The sequence below is a fragment of the Schistocerca gregaria genome, chromosome 1 (genome assembly GCF_023897955.1).
Source record: "Schistocerca gregaria isolate iqSchGreg1 chromosome 1, iqSchGreg1.2, whole genome shotgun sequence".
Taxonomy (NCBI): domain Eukaryota; kingdom Metazoa; phylum Arthropoda; class Insecta; order Orthoptera; family Acrididae; genus Schistocerca; species Schistocerca gregaria.
In genome coordinates, this window is record NC_064920.1 from 194,365,088 (window position 1) to 194,379,073 (window position 13,986).

Sequence of the window (13,986 nt, forward strand, 5' to 3'; positions counted from 1 at the left end):
CATGTTTAAATGTTGCAGATAGTTCATTTGCAGTTACACACGCATACCTGGCAGCTACAGTGCCGCATCTGCTGTGTCGTTGATGTTGTTGACTGTGGAAAATGAAATGTAATAACAAAAGTGTCGGGGGCAGCAAATGTTGTTTATTAGCATTGTTTCTCATTTACTTTGGTGTAAGAGTAAAGACTTTGCAACAACTGCTTGAAAGTAACATGCTCCTAAAATAGTGTAAAACATCTTGGATTTTTTTTATGATCATAAAATGGAGTCGTAGGATCAGTGACATACAAGACATAAAAAAATATAATCCATGAAATACTTGAAAATGACCTAAGGCTGTCATTGTGCAATCACACATGAAATAAAAAGAACAGCAACTATTGGGAACATGAAGTCTTTCAAAACATTCATCACAACTGCAGACCCATCGCATTGAAAATTAAGAAATTGCATATAGTAAAACAGAGACTAAAAGTCCTCTCCTTAAGAAATAAAATCATGATATAAACCATTGGTAGGCATAAGGGAGAAATATTTGTGGTTTGTGGGCAGCTGCTAATGTATAAAAATGTAGTTTAAACTTCTTGTACCAAAGAGTCCTGCTGCCGTGTATAGATATTTACCTAGTGATGAGCATTTGTTTGCCCTGTAACCCTTAACCCAATTCCAGGTTGACAGCTGACTGGTTAGAAGTACTTTGTGCTCAGTGATTTGTGTAAAGAAATGTCACTTCATTGAAAGTGTTAATCTTGGATGGTATCCAGATGCTAATTGCATTGTAAGTGCTTTGGGGGTGGGGGGGGGGGGGGGGGGGGTGAATGTGACTGTCAGTTGTATACTGTTATTTTGGGGCAAGTTATCGGAGGGATAGTATCAAATGCTGTGTTTGATAACACCAGCAGACTTTATTTGTAGTTATAATTAGTGTTTTCTCTCTTTTTCTTTGTAAGCGTATTGCTCCTTGCTATACTGCAAGTGAGAGGGATATTAAACAACAGTACAAGTTTATACTAAGTGTGGTTTAGTGTTAATAGTATGTAGTGAATGCATGGGTTGCAGTTACTTCAATTAACTCAGGCTGCAGTCTATCAGCTAGATTTTAAACTCTAATTTAAAAAAAATATATTTGTGCCTTTGTGGTGAGAGTAATTAACAAAACATAAATACTTTTATGCAGGAGAGTGGAGAATATCCACTCATCATGTCGGGGCAGACCTGGAAAAAATTCAGAAACAATTTCTGCGAATTTGTGCAGATACTTGTGAAGCAATGTCAGTACTCCATCATTTATGACCAATACCTAATGGACAATGTAATTTCACTACTGACAGGTTTGTCTGATTCCCAAGTCCGTGCATTCCGACATACAGCCACATTGGCAGGTAAGGACTATAAGCACTGAAACTTTACCAACTGATTTTAGAAATTTAAACTTACAGTGATAAAACTGTCGCTTTGTGACTGAAGGTGTGAATATTTGTATGTTCACAAACATACTGCAGTCTACTGCTTCAAATTTTACTTTTAATATAAATCTTTTCTGTTTGTCAATCTTCTTACACTCTCCCGTGCAATTCTGTAACCATACTTTGCTTGACACTGGATGCTAATAACCTAGCCATTATATGCCATTAATCCATACCTCCTTAGCACTGTCAAATTTTGTGTTGCCTTTTTAGTCATCTTTCATTGTACTTGCATCATTTATTCTTTCTGTTTTGAAATGTAATTTCAAGTACTGCATTTATCTGAATAATAGGGAAACATGCCCCACTTTAAGGAAGAATGTATTTGGAAAAGAAACTTCAACAGTATCTTGAATTGCATGATGCTTTTATTTCACATTCTGTCCTGAGTGTGGCATCCGTTATCTTGTCTTCTCACATTTTGTGTTTACTTTTGTCTTTCTCTGTTGTTTCCTCACTCTACACTGGGTGGTTAGTGGTGCAATTTAGTTCTGCCAGTTTGAAATACGTTGCAATCCATTTCTTACTTCTAATGTGATAGATATAATATTCTTATAGTTCTCTATTTGTGTATGTTGTTATCAAAACTACTTTCTACTCATGTAATTTATAATTTTGCATTTACTTAATTTTGTCCTGTCCATCCAATAGTATTTTTTTCTTCATATTTTTGTTTTCCTTTACACCATTTATGTTACTTATCACCCATCTGAGATACGAGAGACTTCTCTCTACTTTAGGTTATGCCTTAGTTGCCCACCTATTTTTCAGTATCAGTCACTGTCCTATTTATCATTTCCTATATAGCTCCTTTAAAGAAATCTGTACTTTATTGTTTGTTATATTTTCAGCCATGAAGCTGATGACTGCACTTGTTGATGTTGCTTTAACTGTATCAATAAATCTCGACAATACTCAACGCCAGTATGAATCAGAACGACAGAAGACTCGCGATAAGCGTGCCAGTGATCGGCTTGAATCTCTTATGGCAAAACGACAAGAACTTGAAGAAAACATGGATGAGATAAAAAATATGCTTACTTACATGTTTAAATCTGTGTTTGTTCACAGATACAGGTAATAACATACAATATGATACAATTTCTGTTTCTTAAAGGTATTTTATCAGTACTTCGCAATATTCACAAATTGCTTATTATGTCCTGTGCTATGAGAAATATGAATTCTGCAGGGATACTCTTCCTGAGATTCGGGCAATTTGCATGGCAGAAATAGGAGTTTGGATGAAAAAGTTTCATCAAAATTTCCTTGATGACTCATATTTGAAATACATTGGTTGGACGTTACATGACAAAGTTGGAGAAGTTCGTTTGAAATGTTTGCAGGTAAGAATGTTAGAAAACATTAAACAGAAAACTGTTTAGCAATCTGAACTTCATTCTTCTATTCTCATCTTCACATTACTCTTGAGAGTAATTATTCATTATCTTGCTGTCTTTAATTATGTTAAAATTGTTGTATTCAGGCTCTGCAGCCACTGTATGCCTCAGAAGAGTTAAAAGGAAAGTTGGAATTGTTCACAAGCAAATTCAAGGATCGTATTGTTGCAATGACTTTGGACAAAGAGTATGATGTTGCGGTACAAGCTGTCAGGCTTGTTATAAGCATTTTAAAGTAAGTAGTCAAATATTTTTAGTAAGAGATAGCTGATAATTATCTTATATTCTCTCATACTTCATAGGAATCTTCTTTCTGCATTGTAACTATTCATTTGTGGAGCTGATAATTCTTATACAGCATGAACTACTTTTTATTTAAACACTGATTATACATATTCTAATCCAGTGGTGTATTGTGGTTTGAAATTAGGTAATCCTCCACCTCTATCACCATCATCATCATCATTGTCAAGTTAATAAAGGATTGCATGATCTCTCTAATAGCTTTGTTTTGTGTGCTCCACGTTCATGATAAAAAACATAGTTTTCCTATCTTGTTTTCATTTTAGCAGTCATAATTTTTGTTAAGTCAGTAGTCTGTATTCCATCTGCCTGTGACTACTATTATCAGAAATGTGAAGTATGTGTGCGATGTTCTGCATATGTAGTGTGTAGTTGGTGAAGTGTGCTATGAACTGAGTGCTGCTGCGCATAAGGGGAAGAAAACCAGCCACATGTGAGTTGAGGGACTATGAGAGAGAGAGAGAGAGAGAGAGAGAGAGAGAGAGAGAGAGAGAGAGAACACGTCCCTGTTGCTACCCATCTTAAAAATGTTGTCATGATACTCACCTGCAATGTGAAATTAAGGCCTTGTGTGTAAGTACACTGTTTGTAGCCATGGTCAGTGTCCTGTGAGAAATCGCTGGTGCTTGCATTACTATTCTCACTATCAGTAGTGCTGTTGACCTGTACATTGTCAGTGAATTGTTCTGTCATCTATTCAGATGTTATTCCTCTTCGAATTTACATGTGTAACCATTATGAGAAGCCTACTGGTCAGTAAAATACAAAACTGTTGCTTTACATTTCAAATTTACCATTCATTGTAAATGTAATGTTCTTCTGTTACAAGTATTGTTTCACTATAGTGCAAATTTTATTGTTTTTAAATTGTGTTTAAGTATGGAGGTAACCTGACAACTGATCGCCATACACAGTGAGGATAACATCAGTTTTAAAATTTCAAATCTTTCCTTAGCAATTTTAACAAGAGACAAGCACAGCTCTGGTATTTAATCATTTCATGAAACAAAATGCAGTTTAGTAAAAGCCAGTTAATTATTTCAACATGCTGAAAAAACAGGACTCGTGATGATTAACTAAAAATAATAAGCATAACCAATACATTTTGTCTCAGACTTAAATATTAACAACATATTAGGTGCAAATTCATATTCACCAGCAGCACACACAATAATAGCTTTCTTCCCTTACAAAACCAGTGGAAGAAGCCTTTGTTCCTCTCGCGATTCCAAAAATTATGAATAGTGTATAAAAAGTGCATTAAGCCATTAACATATATAACAAACCTACCAGTGTTTGAGTACTTCTCAATGACTTGAAAATATTGAAGTCAGTCTTAGTGAATCTCTTCTTTCCCCAGTAATAATTTCTAACCACCCTACCCCCTTTTCACTGTCTATATCTTAAATTATTACTAATCGTGTAAACCAAGTGCCTACTCCCTTTCTTTCCCCTCCTCCCCCCGCCTTTTGCCCCTCGTATTCACTAGAGGCAGGTCTGTCTCATTGTGGATTCTTAGTAAACTGTCCCTCCTTTTAAAACTTGTGTAAGCTATCCCTCTCTCCTTTCTGAAGAAGAAACTGTTGGTTCCAAAATGTAATTGTGTCCCTAGTACTTTAGTGTGTGTGTCTATCTGCAGTACTAGACATTTCACCACTAGAGGGTTAAGTATTGTCTTATAATTTAGGGGGCTATGTTTTGTTTACCTTTGAAACATTCTTTCCTACTCTGAATGAGATTCCTTCAGTATCTGTTATATTTTTAACTCTCTTGTTGGCAATAAAATATTAAACAGAATTTTCCCACCACAGTTCTGATAACCCTACTGTGTTGTTTAATTACTCTAAGATGCTATAAGCCATCTTCATATTCCAGAGCTCTGAACTTTGTGTTTGCCTAGAAAGATTCATATTACTGCTTTGTTTATTTCTGGTGATAACGTGTGGACATGTAGATTGATATGTCCCTTGATTTGAAACTTTTGTCTGTTTTTCCTCAATTCATTACCCTCAATATTTGTTGGCCATGCCAGAAAACAATTTCCTAGGGGCTCTACATTTACTAGGACAACCCTACCCATGGTACACTTCTTTACCAGCGTCTGATGAGGTTAGCAAAACTTGTGAACAGTTCTGAACCTTGGTGGAGCAATGCTCGCAACATTTTCAGTCCAAACGCGGGTGCTTCTGAATGCCAGACCTGGGGTCAACACACACAGTTTGCATGCTTATCACATGTCAGCAGAGGTTTTTAGCCTCCAATCAGTACCATAATTCGGTGGTTAGCCTGTCTATGTGTCGCTCATAATACATTTAGTGCAGTAGGCAACAGGAGTTCGACTAATCACTGTTTGCAGTGATGATTTATGAGCAGGCAACCAAATTGGTGTGGAGTGAAGTTCTGTATTGGACATAGGGATATGTTCTATTGCTTCCCTTAACCACCAATATAAAACTGTGGGCTGTCCAGTTCTTAGTAGTAACATTTTATAGCTTTTAAGAAAAAAATGTGAAGAACGTAATCTGTCCAAAATCACTTTATGATTGACACTTCATCAGGAGCATGTGGAGGCACGGAACAGAGTTGCCCGTGTCCTGCAAGGAACACGTGCGTGATCTTACATTTCATTCATCTTGTGCAAACCTGCAAACTGTTCACTTTATAAATATGGAAATTGCATCATCGTGTTGTTTAAAGAGTTACACTTTACATTTTGATCGTAGTTCTATCTGTGGCAACAAATGACTAAGACGATAGGAGGACAGTTTATGAAAGTTCATTTTCTCATGACATTGCCGAATTTTCGACCTTCGGTCCTTTTTCTTCTTATATTTTAATTTAAAAAAATTTTTTTTAGGTGAGTACATTATGCGAATGACATCTTAAGAAGACATCATATTTCCATATGTTCATAATCAGCACTCTGTTGGAGATCACAAATGTGAGATAATTTGAGTTAAACTTGATGCACAGTGGTCCTCTTGTGCGTCATCTAGTAATTTTGACATGAGAAACAGGTTACTATAGGTTTGTAATGTCACTATTATGAATTTCTCTGACCCTCCTACTTAATTCTAACACAAAAAATGTTAGATGTATTTATCATGGTGAGAAAACATATCCTAAAATAGGCCGTCCTCTTTTGTTTAGAAAGAATAAAAGTGATAGAAATAACAAGGCCTCTGTATTTCAGCAATTATATTCTAAACAGTAACATTTATTTTGTTTGATAAATACTGAATTCCTGAGATGAAATTCCTTTGGAACTAGTTGCTGCTTATGCCTTCTTCTCAAAATTTCAAGCCTTAACAGCGATATAATTTTGTTATGTAGGTACTTACAGGTGTAAACTACGCATGCCAAACATGTCACTGGATCCGCCTGTGTTCCACTTCTACCGGAGTAATGGAAAAACTCTTCTCTCTGATAGATTTGTGAAGTGTCAGACACTTTTGTCATTTAATGAAATTATCATCTCCTCCACCGAATTTTCCAAAAGAGCTTCATTCTGCCAAGCTCTTTCCATGATGCTTTGTATACATTTGACGGCTTCTTCAATCTTCTCTTGTGAGTGCTTCAACTGCAGAGGGTGTTAATTTATTATTATTCCTGGCAACGTAACCTTTATAATTTGGGCCCATATTAACTCTGTTGGGTTGAAATGGCAGTGATAATGTGGTAGCCCAAGGACTGTATGTCTGTTTTTATGCCAGTTCGTTGATTTCATGTAGGGGCAACTGTGGTTTATAGAGGGGTGTTTTCCATAAGCACCATCTTTTATAGGTCATCAATGTTGTGATGGGTGAAGCCAGTCAATCATTCCCTCCTTCGATACGGAAGTGGCGTCAACTCAGAAGACTTGCACCAGGCGAACAGCCTACCTGACGGGAGGCCCTAGCCACAAGACATTTCCATTTCCATCCCCTCCTTTCAGTTTGCTTGATAGATGTCTTGTTGGCAGGAAGTGTATGGTAAGGGGCATTGTCTAGGAAAAAATTGTTGGCCATTTTCCAAAGATTTGGTGTTAGTGAAACTTTGAACCCAATTGCAGATGTAACGTGATTCATTTCTCCGTGATGATCAACCGTTTTCTTTGATTTAAAAACAGGAGACTGTTTGGAGAAAACATTGCGAGGTACTTACATGAAGAAGGTTAAGTGTGCTGCACCACCCCCCCCCCCCCCCCAATCCTCCCCTTTGCCAGAAGGCATTGTCTTTGTTCCTTTAGCTGTGTCGTTTATCCAGCCCTGTTTGACAATGTGACCAGAATTGACCCTTGTTTCATCAAGCCACACCACTTCTGTCGATATTTAGGCTACGGATGTCCTTTAAAAATCGACATCGCCATGCAGCTATATCTTCCTTCTCCATGAGCAGCTTATATCCATAGTGAAAGTGAAGGTATGTAAAACAGTAGACAAGGATGTGTGATTGCCTTGAAAAAGTCCTGATTCTTTTAAGTGTGACAATAACTTCCTGGGTATCCAGATGTTCTTTCATGTGCTGGTGATTGTAAACATGACAAAGAATTGCATTCTCTGCAGATGAATTGATGTTGGTAATCTGCTTATCCATACAGTGTTTTTCTCATGGGCTTTAAGTTTTGTTCGTTCCTCAGCTTCCTCTTCTTTATAGAACATTTCCTTTCCAATCTTCACAACACTGCCTTCGTATGGTAATCCCCTGGCCAAGAGAATGACATTGAACTTTTCCACTTACATGTTTCGAAGAACTTCTTGCTGATGATCAGTACAACACAATGAATACAGAACAATGAATAACCATAAAAACAGATACCAGTAAGAACAAATAACAGGAACAACAGTAAAAGAATGACTCCTACAACAACCATGAAAATGAAAACATGGAAAGTCACAGGGTTCCCTATCATGTAGGACAAAAGGCTGGCTGCAACTTAAGCCCTCTGCAAGCAAGAAGTGTTGTGGTGTACGGTAAAGGTTTGGCAGCTTATGGGATTTGTTGCAGCTGCAGGTAGCATGGTATTGGCGGAAAGTTGTCAGGGCCTGCCGCATGTGGCGAAACCATGGGCAAGAGCAAAATAGACCACCCTGTGGCACAATATGCAGCTGAACACACACACTTGATTTCAATGGCTGCTTCACTACCGGAGACATCTGGATTGTTCACTCAACCACCAGATTTTGTGAACTGCACAGATGGGAGTTATGCTTACAACAAATTCTCTGCTTCCATAATTTCCTGGCTTCAACCTATAACACCACACTGTCCCCTCACCCTCCACCCAAAAGTTTTCACCCCACTCTATCCATCACATCACCATTCTAATCTCCCTCTTATTTGCAGCCCTCTGCTAACCCATCTGCCCCCCCTACCCCCGCACAACATCCTAACACTGTGGCTGTTGGCAGTCAAGGCAGTCTAGTCCCTGCATGCTCCGCCAGACAGCGTTTGTGTGTCTTCCCGGCTGTACACTACTATCTGTTCCCCTCCAGAGTGATGCTGTGTGTGTGTGTGTGTGTGTGTGTGTGTGTGTGTGTGTGTGTGTGATGAAAGCTGTGGCCAGAGCTTTGTTTGTGTGTCTTTTAACTGTGCCTGTCTGCAACTTGATATATTTTCTTTATGGTAAGTAGCAATCTGTTATTTCTTACATTGTTGATATTCCTACCTGTAGTTCCCATTGTTCGATTTTTTAGGAAGCAAATTCCTGAACTTTATATTTCATTCATAAATAAAAGCTGTGTCAATAGATTTCAATCTCTATTTTATTCTGATGCATCAAATACCTAACTTTGTTTTGAGACATTCTGTGCTAGTGAATATTCCTACAGTGAAACTCTGCTTTTACACGTTTCATGGGACTTCAAAAAAAGGTGTAAAATATGAGAAATAATGTTTTAAGCTGTATAAGTTATGTATAGGACACCAACTTGCATTTTCACAATTTACGAATGATATATGTACATAACATGCATCAAAAGACTTGTCAGGGGCTTGTTTATTATATAATAGTTTATTATCAAACAAAACCTGCTGATGTAACTAGAACAGATAATTGCCTGGGGAGTAGGAATGTTTGGCTCAATTTCACACATCATAATCAATGTTTCTGAAAGCCTGCAGCTGTCATTCATTATTTAAATAATGAAATATTGCACTAGTTCAAATTTTTTTCGTTCTTTGCATGGCACATTTCGAGAATTTTTTCTCTTTGTTCAGTGAAAGTATGTAAATAAGTATTATGTGTTGTTTGCATTGTTGTGTGTCTCTACACTGTAGTGTTTTTTGAGTTTATCAGTTACTGTGCCTCCTCAGTTATGTGGATAACCGCACATACTCAAATTATGACTCATATTGTTTGTGTAACATCGCAAAAAAATACATATGTAAATATTGCTCTTGACAACGATAAAAAATTCTCGAAATATGTTTTGTTCAGCATGGAAAAAATTTATAACCAGTGCTGTGTTTTTAGTATAAACGTTTGAGCAACGCAAAAGTGAATGATGGTGTAAAGTTGCCAAACACCGAAACACACTGTATATGTTTCGACAAAGGTGTCATGATCACAACAATCATGAAACTACATTTGCACAGTAGAGACAGTTTGGAAATGGTTGTGATTGGTCATAATATCTTTATTCGAACAAACCTAGATACTCCCATCAGCCACCACGTCAAGTAGAGCTTGGCAGCCTCGGGAGATACGGCATGAATTGTTCCAACTTTGAGATGTTTACTGGTTCAAATCTGCTGAATATAGCGCCCTGGTGTCAAGAAACTTAGTTACACACTATTTGTTAACACTATTACAGGGCCAACATCATGCCAGTGCCATTTTTGCTGAATGAACTCCTTTTTGTATAGTGTAAATCGCAGGAAAATTATAAATTTGATGATGCAAAATTGGGTGCAGATTAACATTGTGGTCATAGGAAATTTGACGGGAACGATAAAAAATGTCGTAAATGGCAGGAAAACGTGAATTCTGGGAACGTAAAAGCAGGCTTATACTGTATGTGTGAATGAGTAGCACACGTCGGTAGTAATTTCTACCTAACTTCAATTTGTGTTGTAATAAGTGCTCATGTAGTAAATTCTTGAACTTCTTCTTCATAGGCACCATAGGGACATACTAACAGATAAGGATTGTGAGCATGTCTATGAACTTGTATATTCATCACACCGGGCTGTTGCACAAGCTGCTGGAGAATTTTTGAATGAAAGATTGTTTGTCCCTGATGAAGAAGCTGTTGCTGGAATAAAGACAAAACGAGGAAAGAAACGACTGCCCAATACACCACTTATCCGTGATCTTGTACAGTTTTTTATAGAATCTGAGGTAGGAGCTCCTACTTTAACTAAGAAATTAATTTTAAAAATATTTTATAGAAGACACTTTAATTCACGGAATCAAAGTTCCTTTGAGGTGTGACCTGAAGTCATATTATTGAGGAGTTCAGAAATAATCCTCTTTTTACCTAATTTTGTGTGTTGACTGATTGTTATGTCCCGTGCAGCTTCATGAGCATGGGGCTTACTTGGTGGACTCTCTCATTGAGTCTAATGAGATGATGAAAGACTGGGAGTGTATGACAGACCTTCTCCTGGAGGAACCAGGGCCATCAGAAGAGGCTCTAGATGATCGGCAGGAGACGAGCTTAATAGAAATTATGGTCTGCTGTATTAGGCAAGCAGCTACTGGAGAGCCGCCTGTTGGCAGGGGTCCTACACGTAAGGTAAGGTTCAATTAGAGCTGTGTTGCCAGTAAAAGTGGGACTATTTTATGTGTTTTCATATAATGCTTTAAGATTTTGTCAAATAGCTCCTCTTCCAAAATTCAGTAATTACATTTAAACACAATGTATCGTTTTGCTTGCCAGATATTCAGGAAAATGAATAGCATCACAAATTCTTTTACTTAACAGAATACAAAGTGTTTGAACATCAGTATAATAAATCTTGCTTTGTATTTCAGATACTCTCAGCAAAGGAACTGAAACAGGTGCAGGATGACAAAATAAGGTTGACAGAACATTTTATCCAAACACTGCCACAACTGCTTGATAAATACAGAGCTGATCCAGAGAAATTGGCTAATCTACTAGCAATCCCTCAGTATTTTGAGCTTGACATTTACACTACTTCACGCCAAGAGACGGTAAGCTAATTACGGGGCTAACCCATATTGTAATCTTCATGTTAAGATGTAAACTATTATAATGCTTTGAATGAGAAATGATCAGTTACTGACAAACATTCTTAGGGTGACAGCTAAGCACCCATTTATATTACTAAATGCCTAAGATGGTGCACAGTCCAAATTGCTGGATGGCTACCGAATTGCTTCCAGGGGCAAGAAAAATTTGATTTCCAATATTTCTTGTAATTATTGACCAAATTATTAAATTTTAAATGTTGTTGTAATCTAAGCTTTGATAGGTATAATCTTACATTAAGACCTTAAACATAATAAATCAAGTATTAAGGTTAGAAAATGTGTATGTGGTTGGAGGCACCATGAACTCAAGGCATGTAAAATTACCTGTTCGTTCAGTATTTAAGAATGAGAGCACTTCATGACTTGCAAGAAATTTTGCACATAGTTTCAAACCTTCTCGAAATGTTTTCTTGCTGACGTCTCCCACAAAATAATTGAATGGAAAAAATATCAATTATAACATTTTTGCTGTTCATACAGTAAAACTTTTGCATCAGGTATGATGTTTTAATGTGTTACCTCTTTATTATTAACTCTATTCACAACACATTTTGTGGGGACAGTATCCACATTAAAAACAAAATGTACTTCCAAAATTAAGTCATTGTACAACTCGTAGTTCATGATATGACACATAGTTCAGGAGATACGACAGTATTACGAAAAGGAGAGTTGCTGCTCACCACACAGGAGATGCTCAGTTGCAAAGAGGCTCAGCAAATAGACTGTCAAAAAGTAAGCTTTTGCCAACAAGACCTTCATTGGAAATGGACCACACACACACACACACACACACACACACACACACACACACACACACACACACAAAGGTTTAACTTTTACAAGCTTTTGATGCCAATGCCTCCTTCTGGCAGAAGAGTTGGGTGGGAAGGAAGAAGGATGAAGGAAAAGGGCTGTAGAGGTTTAGGAAAAGAGGTACTGTTCAGAAGTCATCCAGAACCTTTGGTCAGGGGAGACTTACCGTCCTCTCCAGTCCTTTTCGTTCTCCCCTCTTCCTTCCACTTCAACTTTTCAGCCAGAAGAGGGAGACACTGGCTCCAAAAGCTTGTAAAAATTAAACCTGTGTGTGTGTGTGTGTGTGTGTGTGTGTGTGTGTGTGTGTGTGTGTGTGTGTGTGTTTCTACCACTGCTTGGTGAGTAGATTTTTTGTTTTATAATTGGAATGTCCAGGGTTCAAATTCTAATTTGGCAATCCAATTATGGTTGGTAACAAAGATTCCAAGACTTACCAAGCGGGAAAGTGCCGGCAGACAGGTCTTTCCGCTCCCGGGATTGGAATGACTCCTTACCCTCTCCCTTAAAACCAGCATCCTTTCGTCTTTCCCTCTCCTTCCTGAAGAAGCAACCATCGGTTGCGAAAGCTAGTAATTCTGTGTGTGTGTTTTGTTCATTGTGCCTGTCTGCTGGCGCTTTCCCGCTTGGTAAGTCTTGGAATCTTTGTTTTTAATATATTTTTCCCATGTGGAAGTTTCTTTCTGTTATATATATATATATATATATATATATATATATATATATATATATATATATATATATATATATAAAATTCTTACTCGCCACCTTTTACACGTTACCACAATAGAAATTCTTTTGCGAAATAATAGGAATTGTCAAAGAGAAACTTTTTTTAGGTTGTTTTCAAATTTAACTGTGTTGTCTGAAAGACATACCACTGGATAAGCGATCAAAAAATTTTATTGCAACATTGTGCATCCATTTTCGTGCTAAACAAAATCTTAATGTGGAGTAATGAATGTTAATTTCCATGATGCCTGGAATCACTTCAAATGAATGCTGGGATGGTTGTTTTGAACAAATTATGTCCAATTTCCTTTCCCTTAATTGTCCAAATGAGCAATTGCTCATTCTCCAACTACTATCGTATTTATAGGATGTTAAACCCTAATCTCCCTTTCTTATTTCTTAGTGGATGTCATGTATTATTTTCTGTGATATTTATTGTTTTAGTACCTCGACTATCTACTGAAGAAGATAAAGTCAATTGTTGAAAAGCATCATGATACGGATGTATTGGAAACATGTTCAAAGACACTAGAAATACTATGCACCGAGGGAAATGCAATTTTTACTCGATGTGATGTTGCGCGTAGTACACTTATTGACTCTATTGTTCACAAATACAAGGAAGCCATAGATGAATGGCATAGCCTTATGCTTGGGGTAAGTGTCTTTGCAGTACCACGGAAATTGTGATAATTGTGTGCAGGAAACCTTACCGGCTCTTTTTATGGTGTATAATTTTCTTACATAAAGTTCTGCTTTGACTTTCAGTGAAACAGATGTGTATATGTTGTAAATGATTGTCATATAATGCGTGTATTTTTGGAGTGTTATACCAGTGTAGATGCAGTAGTTGAACTTGTGAAATAGTCATGCAACTATAATACCTGTTGAGAACTGCATAAGTATTTTCTTTGTTTGATGGAATGTAAAATATTGTAGAGTCACCTATCTACTAGAATGGCATTTTTAAACTTACATGTCACATAAAAAATCAGTTGTATTTCTTTGGAGATTTCTGATGCCTTATTTGTGGCAAGAATCATTATCATAAATAGAAATTAATTTGATATTT

At 37.1% G+C, this 13,986-nt stretch overlaps 1 protein-coding gene across 2 annotated transcripts in view; it reads left to right on the forward strand.

Moving 5' to 3' along the window:
* LOC126336530 (cohesin subunit SA-1) overlaps positions 1-13,986 on the forward strand; it is a 141,204-nt gene that overhangs the window by 55,875 nt on the left and 71,343 nt on the right. For both annotated transcript variants that reach the window (XM_050000342.1, XM_050000330.1), the window contains exons 6-13: positions 1,178-1,382; positions 2,318-2,543; positions 2,659-2,812; positions 2,953-3,101; positions 10,268-10,490; positions 10,669-10,887; positions 11,127-11,309; positions 13,359-13,571. In XM_050000342.1, coding sequence (XP_049856299.1) covers positions 1,178-1,382; positions 2,318-2,543; positions 2,659-2,812; positions 2,953-3,101; positions 10,268-10,490; positions 10,669-10,887; positions 11,127-11,309; positions 13,359-13,571 — 1,572 coding nt within the window. The remainder of the gene's footprint in view (positions 1-1,177; positions 1,383-2,317; positions 2,544-2,658; positions 2,813-2,952; positions 3,102-10,267; positions 10,491-10,668; positions 10,888-11,126; positions 11,310-13,358; positions 13,572-13,986) is intronic.